Source organism: Anarhichas minor, unplaced genomic scaffold (genome assembly GCF_050575085.1).
Source record: "Anarhichas minor isolate MPS153535 unplaced genomic scaffold, ASM5057508v1 ptg000026l, whole genome shotgun sequence".
NCBI classification, from domain to species: domain Eukaryota; kingdom Metazoa; phylum Chordata; class Actinopteri; order Perciformes; family Anarhichadidae; genus Anarhichas; species Anarhichas minor.
This window is the reverse complement of record NW_027466472.1, coordinates 17179448-17204169: the sequence shown is the minus strand read 5'-3', so window position 1 is coordinate 17204169 and position 24722 is coordinate 17179448. Positions and strand designations below refer to the sequence as shown.

At 44.5% G+C, this 24722-nt stretch overlaps 1 protein-coding gene across 3 annotated transcripts in view; it reads right to left on the bottom strand.

The window, feature by feature from the left end:
* fndc3a (fibronectin type III domain containing 3A) overlaps positions 1-24722 on the bottom strand; it is a 42201-nt gene that overhangs the window by 16442 nt on the left and 1037 nt on the right. The window contains exons 2-6 of one of the 3 annotated variants that reach the window (XM_076100992.1): positions 22447-22590; positions 11421-11496; positions 1404-1480; positions 1061-1307; positions 581-883 (exon numbers count right to left, since the gene is read on the bottom strand). In XM_076100992.1, the coding sequence (XP_075957107.1) occupies positions 581-883; positions 1061-1307; positions 1404-1480; positions 11421-11496; positions 22447-22557 (814 nt within the window). In that variant the 5' untranslated portion in view covers positions 22558-22590. Of the gene's footprint in view, positions 1-580; positions 884-1060; positions 1308-1403; positions 1481-8221; positions 9753-11420; positions 11497-13311; positions 14185-22446; positions 22591-24722 lie in introns of those variants that run through there. The other 2 variants (XM_076100993.1, XM_076100994.1) reach the window with 2 other exon arrangements.

The window sequence follows — 24722 nt, the reverse complement described above, 5'->3', positions numbered from 1 at the left end:
GGACAGTGTAGTAGAGCATGTAACTATAACTACATGCTGAACCAGCACAGAGAACATTTCAGTGCATCTACAATGAATCAAAAGGAACTGTAAGGTTTTATTGACAGTCGTTCAAATTCAAAGCTCTGCAAAATCTTTAGAATAATTGACACAATCCTGAGAGGATTGCTGCCACAGTTATACTAATTTACAAGTTCACAATCTAGCTTGCCAATTAGTTACAATTGTATGCCCGTCTCTAATGGAATGCAAAAGACAGCAGGATTTTGAACATCCTATTCCAATTTTGTCGTAGATTGCTCGTGTTCCTACATTTCTTGAAACCTTCATGAGGTGAAATAATTTTTTCCCCTCCAGTGTCAAAAGCTGTGTTAAACTCCACGATTAATGAGCAGAGTTCACGTAATCAAGAATAGCATTGGCCGTGTTGCTAATCCCTCACTGCCACCAGCTGCAGCGGCTAATGAGGCACTATTCTCAGCACCTCAACACAACACACTGCTCGCATCCGGAAAACGCTGCGAGTGCTTTACGTCATATTTGTGAACCTAGACAAACTTCTACACTTTAACCTCCTCACCTCCTGGCTCTCCATTTTTGCCCCTGCCCGTCTGCTTGTCGGGGCCGGCCACGGCGTGGCTGAGCTGCCCCGGCTCCGCCTCCAGCCCCTTCCCTCCGACGCCGTTGTGAATGTCCACTGTCGGGGGGCTGCTGCAGGTCTTCTGTGGCGAAGGGGGAGGGCTGTCCTTCACCTGCCCCCCTCCTCCACCACCACCCTGACGGTCCTTCAGTTTCTTCTGCAGACGCTCGTACGTTTTGCTAGTTCTGTCGTCTCTGTGAACAAACGGCGGGCGTCCGTGTTGGGAGTGAGAATCTGTAGAGACTGAAGGGGCAAAAAAGACAAGATTTGTGAGCTTGTATAGACACAGACAGGAACACAATAAAGACCTGTCTCGCCGCATAAAGAGTCTGAAGGACTTAACAGTTTGACTCAGGCCTTGATTGTAAAAACTCGTCTTAATATAACAATACAGCCCGGACACCGCTGGCTCCAACTCACCCTGCTCTGAGTAGATGTGGGCTGGATGGTACTGGGAGATGTACTGGGAGCTCATGTCGCCCACGCCGCCCGCCATGCCCGTGTACAGGTGGGGTGGCGGGGGCATCATGGCAGGGTGTGGGATGAAGGCAGGCAGGTGGGCATGGGGCGGAGGTGGAGGGTGGTGGAGAGGGGAGTGGCCCCCTGGGTGGAACTCTGGTTGTTGAGGTAAAACCAGAACCCGCCGCACTCCGTTCTCTTCTATGATCTGAAGAGACACACACACACGTGGTATCAAAGCCGCTCCGAGGTCGACCAGATGCCAATCGGAAAGGCTGCGCTGGAAATAGTTCAGAATAAATACCTGTGAAACGTATCCAGGAGGCACATAGATTGGAGGCACTGAACCATTTGGAGACATCATGGGAACCTGAGCAGGACCTGTGAAGCAGGAAGGAGCGAGATCAAACACGTTCCCCGAGGGCAAACAGCTGTTTCATCTGTGGGCGATGTGTTGAAAGTAGTGGTGCGCAGGCCCCAGTCTGACCGGAATCATCCAAGCTCTAGCCTGGGCCCAACTAACAAATGTCTTCATAACAAATAGGGATGCACTATTTTGGATTTTTGCTGTTAAACCAATATTTCCAGCAAATTTTGGCCGATTGCCAATACCGTTAATCACACACATTTCTTTTCCAAGTCTGTCCTGTATTGGAATAAACATATTATCATGTCTACGGTTATCGTGATGACCCCCCCAAATCACTGGCCATAACACAACTACGGTAATTTACATGTAAACGTATTTATGTTTATGCAACAACTCCGTCATATCTGTAGAAATGTTCATTTCTGGCTGATGCCAATATTCCATTATAAGGCCTTTCTCTGCCGATACCGATGACATGCGGATATCATCTTACATCCTTAATACCAACTTGTTTATGCCAAAAAAATGTGTCTCATTAACATAAACAGAGCTATGTTGAAGCTCACACCAACATTTGAGAGTGTTGTTGAAAATGTGGCTCAAAATAGCAGTTGCATAAATAACAAACTGTCACTTTCAAATATTTCACAAACCATCAGCTTAGTACTGCAGCTTACTCTAAACACTGTAGTACCCGAAGTCTCAGTGGCTCAATACATCCAAAATACATCTTTGTTGAGTTCTCTCTTAATGTTTTTATAGACGGCCCCATCTGACGGTGCTTTTGACTTTGTAATCAAAACTTGTAAGTTTCTTCCGACTGCCTTAAACCTTCTACACAGATAATAAATGGACTTTATATTATATTTCTGTATATCTGGACAACCATAATAACTCCTCCCAGCTTGCCACCTTTGGCATGGAACACTTGGCAGGTTTTCACCAGAGCCAAAGTCAGACGCTACCTCTGTAGGGGAACAATCCCGACAGTCCATTCACTCTTCTAAACCAGCTGTATTTTCAATGACTTTCATTTTTTTTTAAATGCAAAGAATGGCTTTTTTTCTTTTCTTTTTTTATTAAAACTGGCAAACGCAAGAAGGCCACTTTATAAAAGTGCTGAGAAACAACAAAGTACCCTGCATGGCTCTGTCGTAGGGGCCAGTGCAGCGCTTAGCTCAGCTCAGAGAAGTGACAGCTCAGCAAAAAGCCAGAGAGAGAGAAAGAGAGAGAGAGAGAGAGAGAGAGCGAGAGAGAGAGAGAGAGAGCGAGAGAGAGAGAGCGAGAGAGAGAGAGAGAGAGAGAGAGAGCGAGAGCGAGAGCGAGAGCGAGAGCGAGAGCGAGAGCGAGAGCGAGAGCGAGACCTCTGTGCCAAGTTTGCACATTTCTCTTCTTAGAGACCTAAGACGTAAACACTGGGGCCCCAACGCCAGATGTCATGCAGGAGAGCAAAAAGGGATCCACAACACGTACTGACCTCCCAGCAGCCCGCCTGAGGAAGAGTGTCTCTTCATTTTGACGAAGCTGCCGTGAGCAGAGAGAAGACACTTACTTCTAAATGAACAGCCACACTGGGCCCACGACCACAGAGGCTGGCTTTGTAATGACACATTTAAAACGTCTCGTAGCACCTCCCCAGGTGCTGAAGTCCAGGCTCCACCTCTCGGGGGAGAGCAACAACAAGTGATTGTTGGAATAAGGACGTTTCCAGATAAGCTCATACAGTCGGATACAGTTTTCCCTTTTTATTTATTCAAACGTCTTTTTGGAGGTGGAAGTTTGTGGTGCTGTTGGTTTGTAATGTGTATATGTTGTGTATTACGTAACACCGTTCAGCAGCTGGATAAACACCCTCCTAATGATACAGCTGTAGGGCGGTTGTATTCGTTTTAGCGCAGTGTACCTAATAAACGGACAACCGAGTTTACACCTGAACACGTAACAACTCGGGTACAGAGTTTACTGCTGCACTCAAGGCTCAATAATGACACACGCTACGTTTGCAAGGCAATAGAGCCGGTTGGATTTTTAACACTACACTCATTCCTTATATGCTTCAATGCTGCCGAGCACTGAGCAAATAAGGAAGACATGGTACAGTGGATGAACGCTACCAGATCCACAGTGCAGTGGTTGGCATTAGTGATCCTGTGAATTCCCCCACTGCGGGACTAATAAAGGATTATCTTATTAGTCAAGTGTGAATAAGGTGGACAGAGCTGACCTGAAGTAAACAGAAGAAATTGAGTTACTTTAAGTACTTTATCATAAAGATAGCAATACTCTAATAATGTGAAAATCATCTAAGAAACACACAAAATAACAGGTACTGTGTACCGGAGGACGCACTGTTCTTAAAACTTCTTTTCACGGTTCTCTTCGCTCCAATGCCTCACAATTTATTACTTTGTTAGTAAAAACATTCAAAGTCTACTACATTAGTCTACCCATTATAAACTTTATTGTAGAAGACAGCTAGCAGGTCGGCCCTCTTATCCTGGTATCAAATGGGTTTTGAAGCCCCTTTCAGTACACTGAAGCAGCAGACTGATGGGTGGGGAAGTGACTCACTGCCTAAGAACACAAGGACAAAAACAATCCAGGGAGCATTGGGAGAGCTCGGCCTGAATGAAGGCAGTCACACCGGCTCAGTCCTCATTGATTTCAGATCCACATCATTTGAGTGGGAGTTCAAAGTGTGCAGTGTTCACTCGACTCACTTTTAAGACTAATAAAGGATCTCTTGCTTGTGCCAAATGCCTCTGTGCACCTCGGTGATGACTGATTACAGCAATGCCGACTAACAGGAAATCGAATGAATCACATTAGCATACAATATGCGATTGTTTGTCTGTTTAGAACGAGGTGCTTCGTGTGTACCGACTAGGAGAGCAAAGGAAGGAGGGAGGGAGGGGGGGGGGACACCCACTCTTTTACATCAGGCTGACGCACGAGTGCTGACAGATATCAGATAGAAAAGGCCACATCCTCATCCCCCCCTTCCCTCCGCCTGAGTCAACTGGAGCATTGGTTGTGCCGACGTGGCCGAGGAGTGCCAGCCTTCCAGAGGAAGCGGCCATGGGAAAAAAAAAAAACATCAGTCCTCCTCCACACGAATCAGCAGGCGGCCACTGAGCCAAGAATAGCCACAAACAAGCTGCCCGTTCTGGCAGCGTAAACAAGAGGCTGAGCAACACTTTGGGACTGCCATCGTCTCCCGTCAACATCGCATAACCCGTCTTACACCTCCACGCCTCCCGGGGCGGGCCGACAGTATCGACTGGTGTGGCGCCTCTTGAGTCGAGACGGGGAGAGAATTGTTCGGGTGAAAAAGCCGAGGGGAGAGACTTACCAAAGGGCAACACACACACGTCAACGTGCGTACATACACGTAAACAGATGCGCTAGGGTGGTAACGCCACTTTAAGGGATCGAGATCGTAAACAAATTCAAGTGGGACATTGCGAAGGTCTTCTTAGGCATAGTGCGAGCCGAGGGAACTGTCGGGATTTAATCGGGTGTGCAAATGAACCCTCAATTAGATACGATGAATAAAAAAAGAAGATAGAGGCTGGCTGGGTTAAGAGAAAGATGTGAAAATTCAAGAAGGGCACGCTAGACGGAAAAGACAAGAGAGAGACAGAGAGGTTTCACACGGGAGCTCTCAATAAGCTCTCAATGGCAACATGATGAACTGTGAGCCTATAAAGATGGAGCGGGCTTGATTATTAATTAGAGCTAATAAATTGTCTCCATCCACAAATAAAGGGAGAGAGGATAGACGAGGGAAGGCAAGCCGACTAACTGACAGAGGTTAATAATTACAGCCAAGCACGGGAAAGAGGCGAAGTATTGAACCGTCAGTAAAGCTAAAAAAAAAAAAAAAGGACCAATTGCGACCTAACCTTCGTTCTTAGTGATGACACCGTGGCGAATAGTTCTCTTTTTGCATGACACGGCCCATTGTTCTTTGCAGGCAGGAAAGATCTTCCATCAATTAAGCGAGCGGTAATTTGCAATAACCGTACCGTTCTATTAGCAGATTACAAAGCCGGGGATGGACACGCTCTATCCTCGGCCGGGCTGTTTCTCCACAACGTGCCCTTTAACGTCAGACCACCGCCAACCCAGACACACAGAGGAGAGGAGCAAGTGGAAAAAGAGGAAAAGGGCATTCTGTGTTGATCTGTGTGCAAACCACAGCCTGAGGGAGGAAGCTGTACAGTAGACAATGGAGCAAATTAATAAGAATATTTGGTAAACTTTGTCTGAATTGCTGATATTTTAGAAAGGCATCCGCATGGTTCTTACGAACCCACCAGCATGAATGGCGTTTACAGGAGGGGAGGGAATCAGTAACCTTCATGCTTGTGCTTGTGACAGAAACACCACACTGCTGCTGCTGCTGCTGCTGCTGCTCTCAGACAGACAAACACAGGGCGAGAGAAGAGCCATGACCACAGGGGCCGGATTCGTTTTTAAATAATGAATGATTTGGCTCCGTTCAGGATATGAAGATTCCACTCTGAAAAACACTGTCTCCTCCTGTGACGAGAAGCTAACCTCACAAACCCAGTGACGTGGATCATTTAACAAACACAAACACAGCCGAGTGGACGGAGGGATCGCCCCGTTCCTCCGGACATCCCACCCTTGATTCACTGGGAAGAAGAAATATGTTTTTTGATCAAACACATCATCTTCTATCATCCTCTTTACCTCCCCCCCCCCCCTTCGTATCAACGCAGCAAAAGGGAGAATGAGTCACAAGCTCAGTCATTCTACTCACTGCAGAAGCTGTGAATGAACCTCGTCTGTGTGCGCGTCTCTACGCACATGTTTGTGTACGCGTACTTGGAGTTCGGTGGGGGAGGTAGCGAGTATAAAAATAACGTGCTAATGTGTTTGATGTTTGCGGTCCAATTATGTGAACCATATGTGATGAGCTTTGTTTAAAAAAAAAAAAAAAAAGGGTGCTGGGTGTGAGGAAATATGCAACCACCCCACAACAATCTGAATGGATACGGCCCACGCAGTTTTTATATGATGTGTATTTGCTTCATTCATGTAACTCCTTCTGACATATTATTTACCCGAGTCAATGTGGCAAATACTTTCTGCTACAGAGTGTCTCAGCTGAGGGGTCATTTATGGCAAATGTATTTTGAATCATTGTCTTCAGTAAGAATTCAGACTCCTTAATTCCCACCGATTGTAAAACACTAATGTCTACATTTTTCTCGTCAATGCCTATTGAGAATTATGACGGACAGTCGAACAGCTTGGGAACCGCTCAAACCTCTCCGACGTTGGGATTGGAGTGGGCTTATGTCCTTTTTGAAAACTACAATCCAACATCCACTTCCTGTTGTGATTGTCCAGCTGTGTGGAGGGGAGGAAGTGAGCTGGGTGTGAACTTCACTCTTGAGATTCTTTAATTAACACCCATTTGTGGCACTTTCTCGTTTGTACAACCAAGTGCAATTCTACGAATGTCGTTCTAGAGAGAGTGTGTGAAGATGTGTGTTGCACCCATTTTAAACATTAGTAACTCTGTAACAGCTACAATCTACTTATTTCCGATCAAAACCAGGCCCCAACTGTAGTAATTCAATTTAATGACACCACTTGGACTGCTTTCACTCAATCGTAACAATTTAACTCGTCTTGAACAGATATGCGATGGAGCATGTGTATTGCAGCCAGGCGGCATCCTCCAGGCTGAAAAGTGAAGCCATTGTGAAGGGGCCTTAAACTTGCATTCTTTCTACTGACCAGCAGGGGGCGACTCCTCTGGTTGTATAGAAGTCTATGAGAAAAATGACTCTACTTCTCACTTGATTTAAACATTGTAAACATGAGTTTATGGTCTCAATCTCTAGCTTCAAGTCTTTAATGCAGCATGATGTTCATTTAGTAAATTATGGTCCATTTAGAGTCAAATAGACCATAAAGTAAGGTATGCTTTAGGGCGGGGCTACCTTGTGATTGACAGGTCCCTGCGAGGACGTTGTTCAGCCGTCGTGTCACTTCAAAAACCAAGATGGTGTCTTTGGTGAGCCAACTCAAGGCTTCAAAACGACGGAGACTACGTCCACTTTTCCTATACAGTCAATGCTTGAAGCTGTACAGAACACATTATGGAAAACGTCTATTGCAGCGGTAGAGCTTCCTAAAAGTCAATTTCAGTGGAAATTCTGTCGAGACAGACCACGCCAGTGTATTGACAGTATGGATACACCCTCACCCCCCTCACCACACAGTGTCAAATGTTCAACAGTGCACATCGTGGCTGCTCCGTTTCAGGCACAGAGGACATGACAGCCTCAAGTCCCTCCGATAGAAAATAGACCAGCACCATCAGGAATGAGATGAGGTGTTTCACAGCTATGGCATCAGAGATAAGGGACAAGTAGGCAGATGGGTCGACTGACCAACCGGTATCTAACAAGAGAGAAAAGGCAAGAGGACACTAGCAAAATGGCTACAAACTGAGCCAGGTGTAAGCATGCAAGCACAGACTAACAGACAGACGGACACTCTTTCGCTCCACGTCGAAATGCCGGAATGGCCGCCTTGGCTTTTGTGGGAGAAGGCACATCTCCATCAGCCTCAGCAAGCCGAGTGGAGCTAGACGCTGCTTTCAGCCATCAACCAGAGACTGAATCATCCACAGTGATGTGAATCACCGGCAGGCCGAGTCAGATAAAGAGGTGGATCTAATCAACCCAGTGGTCCTGATGCTGACTTGCCTCGTCAGTCCCCAAGCTGATCAGGCGGTCTTATTGCTGGGTGCCAGTGATGCAGCCTTCAGATCTACGAGAAGACGACCCGTGGAGCGCTGGGGGTCATGGCCACTCACATAGAGAACTCTCCGTATGGCGAGGACGACGGCTAGGAGGAAGAGACTAGATGGCCACGCTAATTAGCCTCCCTCGCCCCTCCTCCGAGGCACACATAAAAAAAAAAGAAAAAAAAAAGGAAACTGCCTTCCAGGCACTGCATTTTATAAGATTTGTCTGTTTGTATTGAGCAGGCTGTCATGCGTTAACACGAAGCAATTACACACATCTAGCTGCTAAAAATACATAATTGAAAACACAAACTGGGTGTGGGACGGAGCAAATCCTGAAAAATGTGTGTAAACCGGATCCTCCTGGCTCCGGAACCGTGTCGCGCTGTCTCTGTCGGTACATACTAGGGTAAAAAGGTGAAAGCATGCCTATGCACAAAACACTTAAGTGAACAAGGATAATCTGTTCTTGTGACCACACAACAAACCGATCAACCCCGCGCGCATACGTACACGCATACATGCCCACACGCACGCACACACACTCTTCTTCTTCTTCCTCCCTCCTTGCACCGCAAGCGGTGAGTCATCCCTCTATTCACGTCACCGAGAGATGAGTGCACCCTGTGACAGGCCAGTTAGTAGCAGTCGCACTGATCTATGTGGCACCTCTCTCCCTTTGTTTCTCCTCTGATGGAGAGACTATGTATGCTCGCTCCCCATTAGGGAGGTTTACTCGGCTCATGATGAGAGGGCCCAGTGCGGGAGCTCGGTCAGACAGGAGTAGGGGGAAGAGCCCCTGCTTTGGGAAAGCGTATGATGGCTTCATATCACTGCTTTTGCTCCTTTGTCATCCAAACCTGGATAACCGAGGCCTATCGTCTCATTGTTATTCATGTACGTCACGAGGCATAGCCAAAGGCTACGGACAAGAGGGATAATAAGCATCAGTCTATACATGGGTCATTATATTTATGCTGAAATGTCGAGCGACTGCCTACTGCGGTCACAAAGGGTAGCGATAATTATTCACTCACAAACCTTCATTACGCCAACATCCTTTATCTTTCTTTATCAAATCGAACATTTAACAGGGAAAAAAACCAAAAGAAAACAGTGGCAGCGAGCTCACAGAAATACACGGAGGGATGTCCACGGAGCACAACAAAATAAAGCTAATCATTTTCAGATCTCCCGTTTTACCATAATTATTTACAATTACGGCCCCGCGGCTCCACCTCCTACTACTCCAGCTGTCTTCCGTTCGCAATGTCAGCGACGTGTTGGAGCCAGACTTCATTGTCGCTGTCACAAAGCCAGCGCAATCACAAAACAATCGAGGAGAAGGAAATGACTGCCATCAGGACGAATGTGTAACACATCTTACTCAAACACGGCCTTTCAGCCCCAACTCCTCTACCAACACACTGATCAGACCGTATGCTTATTCTGCATTTATGATAGCATGGCGGCGCGCAGCTCATTTCATCATCAAGAGCAGCGTGCCAAATGATATTCGGATAGCAAAGCTGATGAGAGGGGGGGAAAAAATTATTGTATTTTGGGGGGGGGGGGGGGGGCACGAGAGTATGACAGTCCGGGGGAGACACAGGATCAGTGTAATAAAGCGTTGTAACAGAAACTACATAAAAACCAAAAGGGTGCATTCATGTGTCCTGAACTAAAGAATGAAGATGTCAGGAAGCATTTTGTGTGTATTGCCCTATAATTATCATATTAGGATAACACATTTTAGGTCAGTTACAGCATGCAAGTGTAACGTCAATCCATGTGACCAAGCTTCATCAGCTCTGTGTGTCCTTAAAAAAAAACATCTAATTTCATAAAAACATATTGATGCACGTAAATAACAGATCCTTTCAAGCTATGCTTTCCATTGCATCGGGTGGAACCAGAAGATGCGATTATGTCATTGAGCAGCCTATGAGCAGTGAGACATGACTGTCATCCTGTTGGCATTCCTGTAAAAAAAATACGTCAATGCTTCCTGGCCAAGCCCCTCCCCCTTTTCACTGCGCACACTGAAAAAAAAAAAAAAGCTGGATGAATCTGGGTGAAGGTGATTGCTGGAAATAAAAGAGGTGAAAGCAAAAATCCAGCTCAGTTAATCAGATTATACTTATACGCCTATTATAACTTGTCAGTGTGATTTTAAGCGCATACATGAAATTTGCTCTGAGCAGCAAGAGCCTTTTCGCAACCTCATTTTTTTTGGGGCCTCTAGATTCAACATAATTACCTACACAAGCAGGCACGGAGATTCTAAGCTCTCGCTTACAGGCGAGGCAATTTCAGCAGGAAAAATATCCCATGTTCAGGTACATTTTATTAATAAGCCAAACACAGATGGAAAGCCAAACATCTCTGGTTTTTAAAAGCCCGTGTTAGTTTTTAAACACAATCTCTTTGAATGGGTGTGCATTCTTACAGGTGACCACATTAAAGAATAAAAACTAATTTAAGTTAAGAAAATAACTAAATGAGTTATTTAAGTTTTTGCACTTGTGAATACCTTTTTGAGGTTTTGCATATTTTGTTATTTGCTCATTATCGTGATCTTCCTTTTCCATAGATGTCAAGGTAAAAGCAGAGTACTCAGCATTTTTAAACCAGCCATACATTTAATGGAGGCAGCCCCGTGGAGTGCGTGGCCAAGAAGGCGTTTGTGTTGCGGTCACAACGCCCTGAAACTCGCCCTCAGTGCGTCGTCTGCTCTCCCTTTGAGCACTCTCTGCTGGAACAGTCGTGCTTGTTAAACGCAATGAGCCCGTGCACATTGTTGCGCGTCTTCATGTTGAGAAGGTGATGCTATAACTAGAATGAAACTTTGATCAAATAATTGTATTCATCTTTCATGTATCTGAACCATACGCTACGGCTTAACTGTATAAAAATAAAACGGTCAAACCATATTTAAATGTTGAGGCACGGCTGAGCTTTAAAAATGGACTCATCGATGTCATTACATAAACCCGTTTTGTTTCTTCAAGGCTAAAGAAATATGGTATTTATTTACTTTTTTTATATTACATGATAAAAATCTATATTTTGAAATCAACCACTGGGTTTTCAGACATGCATTTGAATTTAAATGACAGTGAAAGGGTTTCCACACAATAACAGAGCAGCCGTCTCACCTGTGATACACTGAAATTGACCATCCTCTCGTCGAATAGTGAAGGCCTCACCTGGGTTTACCTGCACCAGGATTACCTGTGGAGAAACACAAGCAACGTTTCATTTGACCAAGTTAACTTCCACACATGCTCATTAAAGCTGAACTCAACTTTACACTCGAGATCGTGTAACATTTCTGGGACTCCTTCCTCCGGCGTGAATAAAAGCAGCAACATTCAACAACAGTCGTTAACACAAACAGTGTTCGCTGTTACAATGACAATAAAGCATTCATTCATCTGAACGTACATGGGAGACTAAAGTGTGAACACCAATAATCACAACTGTGTGTGTGTGCTGAATGTACCACACACAATCAATACACAAGCTCATGTTCTACACTGGTTTTCACTGCCAAATTTAAGGAAATATCATCCATAGAGTGTGGGACTGTTTCTCATAAGCAGCACAGTATAATGAATACAGCTTTGATTTCACATCACATATGCATTCTGGTTCTTTTTGGTTGCAAAAAGCATATCAGGAGACTCGTTATTGGTTCATTAAAGTCATCCACAAAATCTAAAGGCAACAAAGAGAAACGTATCAGTTTGGCATGCAACCCTTGCCTCTAGAAAAAAAAAAAACAGCACAAAAACATTGCCAGCTCATCATAATTCATGATTAAAACATTTTAAATTATGAAATTATGGTTTGGGTCTCTTTCAAAAACACAATATAATTAAACGGCTGCTCATTTTGTCAATCGAAGAGATGAAACGATTGAATGTTTAACTTGATAACTTTCAAAGTATGTGTTAATGCAATGCATTCACTGTTATGATCATTTACCTTTCTGTAAATATGACATAAAAACAACAATCACCTGTAAATCTCAGGAACATTCAACAGATACAACAACTCGGAAGCTGATTCCTATTTCAACCCATTTCTAACAAGGAAAAAAACAAACCATCATCCTCCATCTCTAAACATATTGATTGGGTTAATATTTCAAAGGATTCATGATTTTGAACTGAACTGCTTCTCCCTTGTACCTTAGCTGTAATGTGCGGCAAAAACAACTCGAGTCATCCGGCCTTACGAGCCTCAACTATAAACCTTACAAACTGTTCATATCTCCGTCCTATTCATAGAGTTCAACATGACTACTGGAAGCATCAGGTACACACCGCTCCCCTACACTGAGTCATGCTGCTTCTGTCATCACAAGAGAATCAGCCTCAGAAGAACAGGTGCATTGTGTCCGAGGAACTAACTTTTCAAACCACTCAACATTCCCGACAACGTCGCCGTCTTCTGATTACCGTCAAATACAACTGAAATCATCAACACAACTAAAGACAAACAATATGTTTTTCCCGTTCACCAACAGGTCAGAGATTCGTCATTCTTTTAAACTCAATTAACGCGATTAAGGGGTTTTCAGTTGCCCGGCGCTGCATGTGAGCGCGAGTTACCTCAGTCTTGTGGAAGTCTCCGTCATAGAATCTACACTTGGCTGGCAGAGGGCTCTGGCTACGGTTCTCCTCGAGCACAGAAACCATCAGCACCTCCATCTCATCTCTGACACTGCTCCCATTCATGTGCTCGGCGGGGAGCGGAAAGAGCCCTTTGACTGCCACACACACACACACACACACACACACACACACGTATGTTCACACACACAACCACACAGACAGCGTCAGCAGCAAGTGTAGATGGCAGGGGAGGGGGGGGGGGTCTAATCAAAGTCTAAGCACTTCACAGTCAGAGGTGTGTGTGTGTGCGGTCCACCCCTCCCAGGACGATCCCTCCCCTTTGACCAATGTTAATCCTCGCAGTGTGAGTAACATTGACATCAACACAGATACATTCATTGCATTGGAAGATGTGACTGCTACTTACTGTCGCCCGCATTGCTTTTTCTCATTCAGGCGTCGCTATTCACGCAGTCAAAGAAAGAAAAAAAAAAAAAACGAACACAACAAAGATGCTCTAGGGTCTAACCAGACCCTCCACCACCTCATCAGAAATCACATGACCTGCGATGCTAACACATCTGGCTGGGCTGATCCTTTACACCCTCCACTTCCATCAACCCCTGCAACGAAATCCAGGGAGAAGCCGGTGAGAGGCGAGGAGGAGGAGGAGGAGTGCAGCAGGAGCTATGTAGGCGGATGAGGGCTTGGTCTCTCTTGCGCTGGATGCAGCCTTCACAGAAAGTGTGGCGTGAATCTCATGTTTGCTTAGCGTGGCTCGGTCTCATCTGCTCCGTAGCGGCGGCGCTCTCTCTCTCTGCAGCAGGGCGGCTGGTTCACTCTGGGCTCCTTGTGCAGCCTCCCTACCAGTCAGTATCCACAGCAACCCCTTCAACAAATAAGCCACGGCGATGTCCGCTTCCAAACCTTCAGAGGAGGGATTGAAACCTTATCAGCAGTGGCCACTCTCTGGGGGGGGGGGGGGGGAAGGGAGGCGGATGAACCCAAGGAAACGGAACCAAATGTGAGAGGAATGATGCCCTCAGTTCTCTTCTCTGTCACCGACTGTGTGCCAGCTCCGTTACCGCCCGCTGTGCTCCTTAATGTGCTTCATTTAAATAGCATTCCATCAGGGCGTGATCATAACACCGGTATAGGGGTTCCATAGCGTGGAGAGTCCTTTGTTCTGCCTTTTTTTTTTCACAACAACAACAATGGCGTGAGGGAGCCGAGCGACCCACGCAGCCTCTGAGGCTGACATATACGACTACGCTACAGTCCCACTCCCTCCCCCCGCTGTTCTCCCTCCCCCTCATACTCTCACTGGCTCTCTCTCTCTCTCTCTCTCTCTCTCTCTCCCATTCACGGAGCGACATGCCATACACCCTCTCTTAATACTCCGATCGATGGTGGGAGGAGACGAGGTGGTGGGAGTTCAATTTCAGAGCGCCAGCGTTCAGCGACGATTGAACCCTCGAGTTCTCCGCCGCCGCCTTCAAAAAGATCACAAAGCGGCACCGCCGACGGTCAGAACGGGGACACCATTTGTACGGCGACACAATAAAACAAGAGAGCTCCCAAAGTATTCAGTGCTTCTGGAACATCTGTCCCCATTCATTCTAAACGGATCGTTCCTTAAAGGGACAGCGCTCGCCACTTGATCGGCGCGTGCCAAGTTAGCGGATACTCTGCGTCACGGATACTGCTGCGCACGGGGTAGTACACCTATGGCCCATCCTCCACCAGGAGAAACATACGCTTCTTTTTACTCCGGGGAAAAAAAGAAGAAGCTGGAATTTAAGGACATAGAATAATATAGCCACTCGCAGCAATAATCAGTTTAATGTTTAAGAAGAAGACTGCTCAGAAAGCACTGGAATAATGAGCTGGACTTTGCATTGATGAATTCAAAAGATGTGTCATGGTCATGATGCTGAGAATCTGATGAAATAAGGATGTATCTTTCCATGATAATCACACCCCCTTTTGTTTTCTAGACATTTAAAATACATGTCGAAATGAACCAAACAGCTTTTCTGTCCAGATAAATATTATAGTCCAATGTGACAGTTACCACAACAGAGCCTTCTACTGAGATTCTATTCATTGAACTGTAGATGCACCCCCAGCAACTGAATAGGTCAAATAAGCCGTGAACCTGGCAACACAGAGTCAAGCAACCAGTTGCAGCAAGCACCATGTTTGCTCCGTGCTGCCACTCCCACATGTATATATATATATATATATATATATGGCTGATGTTACAAAATGGAATTTCAATGAGGTTGTGGCTGAAATGGTGTTTTTTTTTTTCTTTCAATGTTACAACGTCATAATATAGTTTTGTATTGCGTGATGCGATTAGTGTCTTTGGGGGTTTAGAATATAGATGGGTTACCGAGGTATTGTCAGGTATTTTATGCTTAAGACTGCTAATATTGCCTCATAATGTTACATCAATGTCAGACAGTCAACAGAGGCTCAACCTCTTCTTTTCACCGTTTTTGTGCAGCTTTGTCTCCAACATATTTAGTGCAAATGTGTGTAAGTGGCAGGAAAAAGGGAGGCGATTAATACATTGTTTAGATTGGTCAAGTTCCTCTTCTGATCATAGTTACCCTTATCCATACATGAACTACAGATGATATCCATATTGCATAGCTGGATCAGGTATCGTGACAATTGGCCGATCTGGTATTGGATGCCATTATTTTAATAAATAAAAATACATTTATATCCATGTATTTATTGGTTACATTTTGTTTGATAAAGTTAAGAAAGCTATCTTTAAGTCAGGTTTGATGTTTCCTTACACATAAAGGCACACGGCTTATTAATCACACACTGGACTGTATACCGGGCGATGCCCAGGTATCGCTATCGGGAACGAAGGACTTTGATCGTAATAGCGGTGTAACTACTATAACAAAGTAAAAGAACAACATTTAGACATTTTTTATGGTTTACATCGACTACAATGATTTTTTTGGACGGTCTTGTAGATCAGCTGTATAATCAAACAACAAAGGGATCCGTTTCTATCAATATAGATCATCAATGATCAGCAATTAGTATCGGCGACAATAAAACATGATCAGAATCTCTAAAAGTTATATTAGCTATGTTTTTTCTTTTGTGCTGATCCGATCCGAACCGTGAGTTTTATGATGCGTTGCAGCACTAATCCCAAACCAAGCTTTTTAAATCTCCCGAGGCTCAGCTGAATGTATAGTGCTGCTACCGTCAGATACATTCTGCCCGAGCCACGCCGCTGCTGTAGGACCACTGCGTCACTGGATGCGTGGCCGCCGTCACAAACTGTACGAGGACTTCATTTTGGAAGTGCATAGACTCAGAAGAGAGGCGCTTGGATACTGCAAAAGGTTACTTTTCACACAGATGACTAAGCACTGTGATGTGAAATGGTTTCCTGCTCACATTCACAAACAGAGATGATCTATTTAACAGAGCGCTGGGTGAAAGAAACCATGCATTAAGAGAAGAGGGACAAAGAAAATGAAATAAACTGCCACAGATTCAGAGAACAGTATGTCCCCCCTCGCCAAAAGAAATGCGTCTCGTTCCCACCGTTGTAAAGATCGTATGTATGAAGCTCATGCAATAAGAGTGCGGATCAATCGAGATGGCCACTGCTGTGTTTTATTACCCCGGAGGAGAAAAAAAGGGCCCGCTCTGTGCTTTTCATGGCTGTTAGCTCTGACGTTTCTCAGACGTCGGTGACTCAGAGCTCGGGTTTCTCACTATTTGTTCCTCTTAATTGTTTACCGTGCGTTGACGTGAACTAGCAGCTGGGTGGACAGGAAGCGGGAGCCAAATTACGCGGGGGGGGGGGGGGGGGGGGGGGGGGGGGGGGGGATCCTGCCAGTGGCGGAACTAGCCAGGGACCAAACCCGGCCTCCCTGCAGCTGATGGCGTAGTTACATGCACAATGATAAGTCGAGGCAATCTGATGATCCTCCACCCTCCAAGATCCCCTTGAAACGCTGCATGACAGGAAAGTAGTGAGGTGTTCATGCTGCAGCAAGTCCTAGTAAGACGTATCTGCAGTAGCAAGTCCTTGTAAGTAGAAGTAGTATCTTCTTAGCCATGTTAAGTCACATTGTGTTTTATGGATTTATCGGAGGAAATGTTATCAAAGCACAAGCTCTATGATCTGAAACATGAGCCACGCGGTGTTTTCAGCTTTCTGTTTTATACGTTACACTTGCTTTGTTTTTCCACTATTTTTTCTATATTGATTCCTATGCCGGTCTATATTTATGTGTGATAAACCACGTCATCAACCACTACTGACCAACGATGACTCAGGGCAGTGATCATCGGCCACATACGGCCCACCGAAGCTTCCCATCCAGCACGTCGCAGACTGCCTCCCTGGCTGAGAGTATTTGCTAACTATTACTATGGATTTCACATATTTTATGTTCACACCGATATAAGTTAATAACAATAGGCTAATTATGCATAGAAGATTTTTTTTTTTTTTTTGCTTACAAAAATTCCTGTCCTTGGACAACTGTAGGAAATGACCCCTGATGGGCCGAAACATAAAGTGTTACATATTAGTGTTTAGTGTCATTTGTTTAAATGATGCTTGATTATGTGAGGTCTGGTACTAAGAAAACAAGAAATACCTGCCATTCTATTGATTTCATGTCGTCATTAGTTTGGTGCATCTGGACTTTGTCACGTCTCTGCTTCTTTCTAAATTTGACGCAACATCACTGAACTCCTTTTAAATAAGATTCATTATAAAATCAATAACAGCCACTCCAGTATTGATCTGGCTGCATGGTTAGGATCATTGTCCAATAAGTAAGGATGCTGCTGTGACTTTGCGTGTTTTGGACTGTGCCGTTTGCTCCCTTCTTTAAAAAGAACCCTTTGGTCCAGGGAGGTGAGAGGCTATTACAGTCGTGACACCAAGCTCTCCACTACAGCTCGACTATTCTTTTTTTCTTCAATCAGACCACATTATCTTTTGGCTCTTGCCCTCTCAAAATTTCACATGAATTTCTGCAAATAGCAGGCATGTAGTCACGCGCTCTTGTTCTCCTCAGGAGAGCCTTCCATCTGGCTCCAGACGTGTGAAGAGCTGCACCGAGTGCAGTCCTCCCAGAGGACTAGTTCAGGTACTTTACACTAATGTCGGAGCCGTCCTTGGGCTCCAGGTCAGCCTCCTTGCTCAGGTCCTTCTAGCTTGGTCACTTTGTCAACGTGCTCTCGGGAAAATTCAAGGTAGTTTCACGTTTGGCCATTTTTAATGATAAAGCCTTATGTGCTCCTCCATAAATGTATGTTTTACTCTTTTCCACGGGTACTTTCCTCCCAGGTTTGTCTTGCTCCATGTAGCCAGATTGTTAGCAGTAAAACACAGATGACCAGATTTGGATTTCAAATTTTAGAATTTGATATGAAGAATACAAATTTGTCATTTTAGTGCAAAACAAAAAGCAATTGATTGTGTTACAAACATGTGAACACAGTTCTTACGCTAAAAATGTACAATTCAAATCACTTTACCGCCACTACTCATTTATTTTGTGACTTTTTATTATGTTATACGAGTTATATTATGACATAATTTGCCATTTTAATCTAACAAAATGTTCTGCTTGTTTGACTAATGTTATGCCCGTTATACTTAATATGTAAGGGACCATGTTCTACAATATTGAACAGAAATAATTAGTTGTATTGTACTAGAGTTTGCTTTAAGCGTGCAGTGCGTATCTTGATCAACGCAGTGCATCTACTTGAACGCTTATTGAGTGGAGCTCAGATCAGCATCGGTTGGTTTGCATGATGAAATATGCAGCACTTCTCAGTATTGGTGCAGTAACACTGTTGTGGTTATTCTCCCTGGCTTTGGGAGGAAAGTGTCCTAAACACTGAGTCACGCACTGTCCACCTCCTCACAACAGGTGACAAACAGTGGGCCGCCCCCATCTTCACAGACCAGTCGGTGGCGGACCAGGAGACAAGCAGAGCGGGCTGCGTTTGTTTTGGTGTTTTTGTCTTTTGTCACAACATCTCGAGTCCTCAGGCAACATGTCCAAGGCCCCGTCTCCTGTGTGTGGCTACAGCGTACGAGGCCAGCACTAAAGGCGGCCGAGTCGGGGGTGAGGTCTCACTATACCACAGTAACATTAGCCCACGCATGGCCACGAGCAGAGCAGACCACACACACACACACTCACGGCTGTGTGCTCCCTGTTCAATTTGTAGAGACTATTCAATGCAGAGTGTTCTCTCACACAACCGGAGCAAACGGCTTCTTTTTGTATTTTGAATCTCAGCTCATGTTTTTAGAAGATTTACAAAACGACATGATTATGAATAGAAAGGGAATTCAAACCAATTGAAAAACACTTTCTCTACACTTTTCTTTCAACGCTGTCCCTATGAAGTCTTGAGTTTATATTCAGAGATGTTGGATGATTCCTGGGTTTGCACGGCACAAAGTCATACCCAAGGAGTGACAACCCCCCCCCCCCCCCCGATACTATACTTTGGAAAATAACTGCCAATTATCCATTTCTACTTCTAAAAGTTTTTTTTTTTTTTTTTATCACTTTCAGTCGTTCAGGTTACAAACAGACTTTGAATATTGACGCAAGCACAAAAGAACATGAACACATTAAATGGACGGCCTCATGAAAAAGGGTAATGAACAAAATGGAAGAAAATATACATAGCCATCAGCACAGACAACAGCTAAGTACATAAGCCATTAGCTGGGCTTAAACATTGACAGAAACGGACTGATTCATCCGTTACCAATATAGCTACAAACCAAACGGCAAGAGCAGGAACAACATAAGGGGGGGGGGATGGAAGCAGTGAATCATACTGTAGCCAAAGTCATCTCTAAAAAGGAATCATCTCAGGTAATGACCCCAAGACAACAGCTTCCTCTCTGACTCACAATAATTGGTCCAACAGAGCGTTACTATCGAGCCGAGGCAGGAAGATAGAAACCAAGAACAAAGAATGAGGTGTCAGAGGAGGGAGGGGTCAGCCATCGCTGTGAATCCTCTTCACTGTCACCACCGTCCTGCCTCGCACCGTCAGAGCCCCAGACCCCTCCAGTGGTTCCTGCGCCTCGCTCTGCAGCTGTCAGGATATTTACACACCTCCTCAGACACACACACGAGCGCCGTCTTATTCGCAGTGACACGCAAAACAGCGGTCCTTAAAAAGCCCGATATCGAATAATAATCCCCTATCACGATCAGTAGTCAGACGCCCTAAAATGAGTCACAAGATCGCCTTATGTGCCATATGAGCTTTCACAAGGTACTAAAAACTCTCACAATAAAAAGGAAGCATGCCATTCAGTGCACATTTACAACAAGTAAACTAACATGTAGGTACAAAGCTTCAAAGATCTTTTGATTTTGCAAACAAAAACAATAGAACCATGCCAAAAATTTAAGCGACCATAAAATACTTTCAAAATATATATTGGTACACGCGTTACCTGTAGGGGAAAGTCCATCTAAGGCAAGCTAACCGTGCTAGCATTAGCCAACTGCACACTCACACCCAGCTCCTCACGGTCAAAAGGTAAAAACTGAGGTAATAAGAGATTATATGTGCAAGGACATGCACCCGTAGAGCTGTGCTGAAAATGCTGGCTACAGATGGATGACGCTGGCCATGGAAGCGCAGCGCATAATATCCAGCTCTGGCAGCATTTCAGAGAAAACTACACACGTAATGGGTGCTGCCCAAAAGCTTTGGCCTCGTATTGCTGCCCGTTGTTCGCTGTCGCTGATGCAGCAGGAGGCATGTTTTGACAAAGGGTCCTCTCTACTTGGAATAAATTATTCTTTGCCATCTATTGCTATTTTGTCATTAATAATATTGTTGTTTTTTTTAAAGCTACCGCAATTCAAACCTCATAGAATTTATTTCATGTGGAATTAAAAACATCAAATCAATGAATTGTCTCAGCATCCGATTGTATACAATGTATGCTGGGTATTGATATGTCTGAGAGGTATATACAGTAATACCTCTGGTGCATAAACAAAGCCATCGTGCTGTCGTTGGACAAACACAGAAGCCGCTCTGTGTTATCCGATACTTGTTATTCCTCCTCGTAGCACATTTCAGCCATCATGAACATGCAGCGTCTCAAATTGGTCCGGGCAGCAGGGTGGCAATGACGTGAGCCAGGTAGGAACTGTTTTCCTCTAACTCTGACAAATAAAATTAAAAAAACGTAAACACAGAGGACGAGCACAGGTAATCAGGTAACCTTTGCGGGAGAGGGGGGGAGGTAACTGAATTCCATGAGAACACCACCATCACAACCCAACCAGCTAAACCTGATCTCTGCGTGAACAAAGCCAGATTCAGGCCAGGGGGATTTTTCCACTGAGGAAAAAGACAAGACGACTGGAAAGGCCCGTTTATGGGGCAGAGCTAATATTAGCGAGTCTTATCTAGACGAACTGCATAAGCCTGAGGAAATGACGGAAAAGATGGAACTGTTGGGTACCACCCGTCTCCAGAAAGAAGTCATGGAAACTTAAGCAAATTGAACAGATGACCATCAAAAATGACAGGGAAATAGCCCGGGCTTGTCAGGGCCACTCAATCTCACGCCGATACTGACGAGAGGCGTTCAGCTCATATCCTGCACCCATACAGCCGAGGCTGCTATCAAAACCGAGAGAGTTGTGGTCCCTGACTAACGTGCACCTGTTGCCTGTGAAATATGCTGCTGGGAGAGGACAGCGGGTCCGTTTGGGCTGTTTCAGTACTCGTTTCAATACTTACCCAAATGTGCATGTTTTGTTTAGCAGGTTTCACACGAGGTGCATGTTGTATGCCGTTGTCAAAGTGAGTTGGATGGAAACAATAGCTCAGATGGAGTTCATAGCAGCCCGATAAGAGTCAAAAGAGTATTTTTGAAAATATTGCTGGAGTAAGTTGAGGCTAAATATAAACAAATTAATTCAAATTAAACCAATTTACACAGCGGCATCTGATTTTTCTACAGTGATTATATTAACAGACTCTCCATGCAGGCGACTTTTGATTCATTATCCCCTGACTCACACACAACCCTGGCTCCAGCCTCTGCTGCACTACATATCAGGCCAAATAGCACATTAGTGTTTCCCTGCTGCGCTGGTCAAACCATACACGGTGTCACTGCCTCTAGTGTTTCTATTGGAGTACGTGCTCAAGTGCACAGGTCTGCTGAAATTTCCCAATTTCACTGATTAAGTCTGTGAATGTAGTGCATTTTAATGCATTGATATTCATGGTTTTGCAAAGCAGCCCAGTGTAATGCATTAAATTGTTCAAATATCTCTGACAAACACATAAAACTAGCTCAAGCTATTATAGCTTTTTTTCTTCTACATCGCAGGAACACAAAACAGTTCAATAAAAGGCCAACAAGAGAGAAAATAAGCCAGAGGCTCTGCTCCTAACAAATTCCTTCAACTGGAATAACAAGGCAGACTGCTTAAAGATTGATGATGCAGCGACTGAGACTAATAGCAGGGAGACATGAGGGTACCTGCTGGGGGCCCTCCCCATTGACCATGGTTGGGGGCGGTGGTGAGGCCAGCATTTGGAGTTCAGGGCTGAGAAGCTGGCCGGACTCCAGAGGTGAGGTGTGGTCTGCCATGTCTCCTTCATTCACACCAGTGAAGAGGAACTCCTGCAACAAAGACAATGCAATCAGTGAAAATGCACAAAAGTATACCACCAAGACATGTGGTGTCATCGTCATTAGACCAGTGCTGAGAACTACATTACCCAGAATGACCACAGGATGTGGCTTCTCTCTCCTCCTCACCTATCTGTATAATGTCAGGTTGTGAATGCCTTTAATGTGAACTACACACAAATTGTGAATCGCTATACGTGTATTAAAATTATGATTAACTAAGCTTATTCTGAAGTGTGATTTCTTTATGTTTCACAAGTTTAATAATACAACAAAAACAGAAACATTATTGCTGTTATTGGCTTTAAGATTTAGGCAGGTTATGAAAATGAAGGATCATTTCTGGATGGATGAAAGGACGGATATTTGTACCGATTACTTCTACAAACAATATGACAGAGTGACAATATACAATACAATATAAAAGAGACACTGTAAATATTATTTGTAAACAATTGTCGGGCAATGGGACACAAATAACCTCTAAATGCACTGTTCTCCGTAAAGACGTTGTGACTCGCTGAACCGCACTGAGTGGGAATTTGGAGCACGTGATAATTCATTTCAAAGCACATCCACCGTTCTCCACTGCCAGTCACGCACCGGCAGCATTTTGGCACAGCAGCCCAGTTCAGCTGACTGAAGAAAGATATTCCATCCAAACTAAAGTGATTGCAAACCAAAGACGGGGTTGATCAGATGCATTTCCTTACGAGCGTGTCAATAGCCAACATTGACACGGAGTCAACGTTGCCTATTAATCCTATTTGGTACTTGCCTCTGCTGCATGCTCCACTTACATGGAATTTGTGTCTCTCAATTTTCATTAATGTGATGCAAAACTAAGTTTCTGTTTTAACAACAATAAATCACAGCTAAATTAAAGAAAAGTAGTTATTGATATGTACCCGTTTCCTGTCATATACGGGAAAGGTCTCCCTTTCTAAGAAAGTTAGATAAACTTAATTGTTATTTTAAAGACATCGTTGCATATGAAAACATGCTAACCCCTTCTACTGAAAAAAGGAATTGTTTCTCAGGCCACATAACAAATACATACTGCGGTCCAATGTGTGCTCACATCCTTCACATAAACAACCACAAATATTCAAAAGCTGACCCTGGAGGCATACAAATTCAAGCAATCGACAAATGCATATCAACAAAGAGGGATAATACGTAAGCTCATGTCAAGTCAACCCTGTGAGAGTAAACAGGAAAGATACAGAGCCTTTAGATACACTGCAATGACATGAGCCTAACAAAGGGCCACGCTGACTGATCACTTGTGAAAAACACATACACCAACTCTGGCTCTCAGAAATTGTCAAAAAAACAACAACAGAACAGCGCGAGAGAAATGTAACATGTGTCCTTGAACCTAATTACAATCTAGCGCATGCGCCCCTTAAACCTCCCGGTGATCTGGCTTATCAGTTAGCTTTAGCCCCTCCCATCCTTAAGCTTAAACAACAAAGTCAGTTCACCGGGTGATGGTCAATATAATGGGTTTGAGGGAACCATTGCTAGCAGCGGGGGACCGACATGTGATATCATGAGGCCCTCTGAGTCAATCCCTTGGCACATTACTCTCCAACACATTGATTCATGCTCAAGTCGAAAATAAGTTTGCCAAGACCGCTCACACAACAGCTAGCGAGGGGTTAGTGACAGAAGAAGCAACAAAGGGGAATCCCCGATCACACACTTCATGAAACTCCAAATTGGCACTTTATACTCGTGGTGGAAAATAAGATTTGAGGGTTAATTAACCCAGAAATGACATCATCTCATAAGGGTGGAATCAAGTTTTTTTTACACACCAGTTTTTAGTACCTGTGGAGGCTGAATGCATGTTAACAACACACAGTGGAGGTACTTTCCCATCTTTGCTCCTGTCCCTTCTATAGGATAAGACGTGGCTATAAAAGTTGATAAATAATCAGGTCACCACAGCCTCCAGTGTTGAAAGTCCATTGCGGTTGACTTTCACTATGCAACAGCCTTTTCCTGTTGCAGCACAATAAACATTACTTATGCAACATCTGTTGTTGACTGTAGATCCTATTTGACTGTAGCTAATAGAGGAGTCAACCAGGGCACAACAGCTGTTTTTCAGTTAC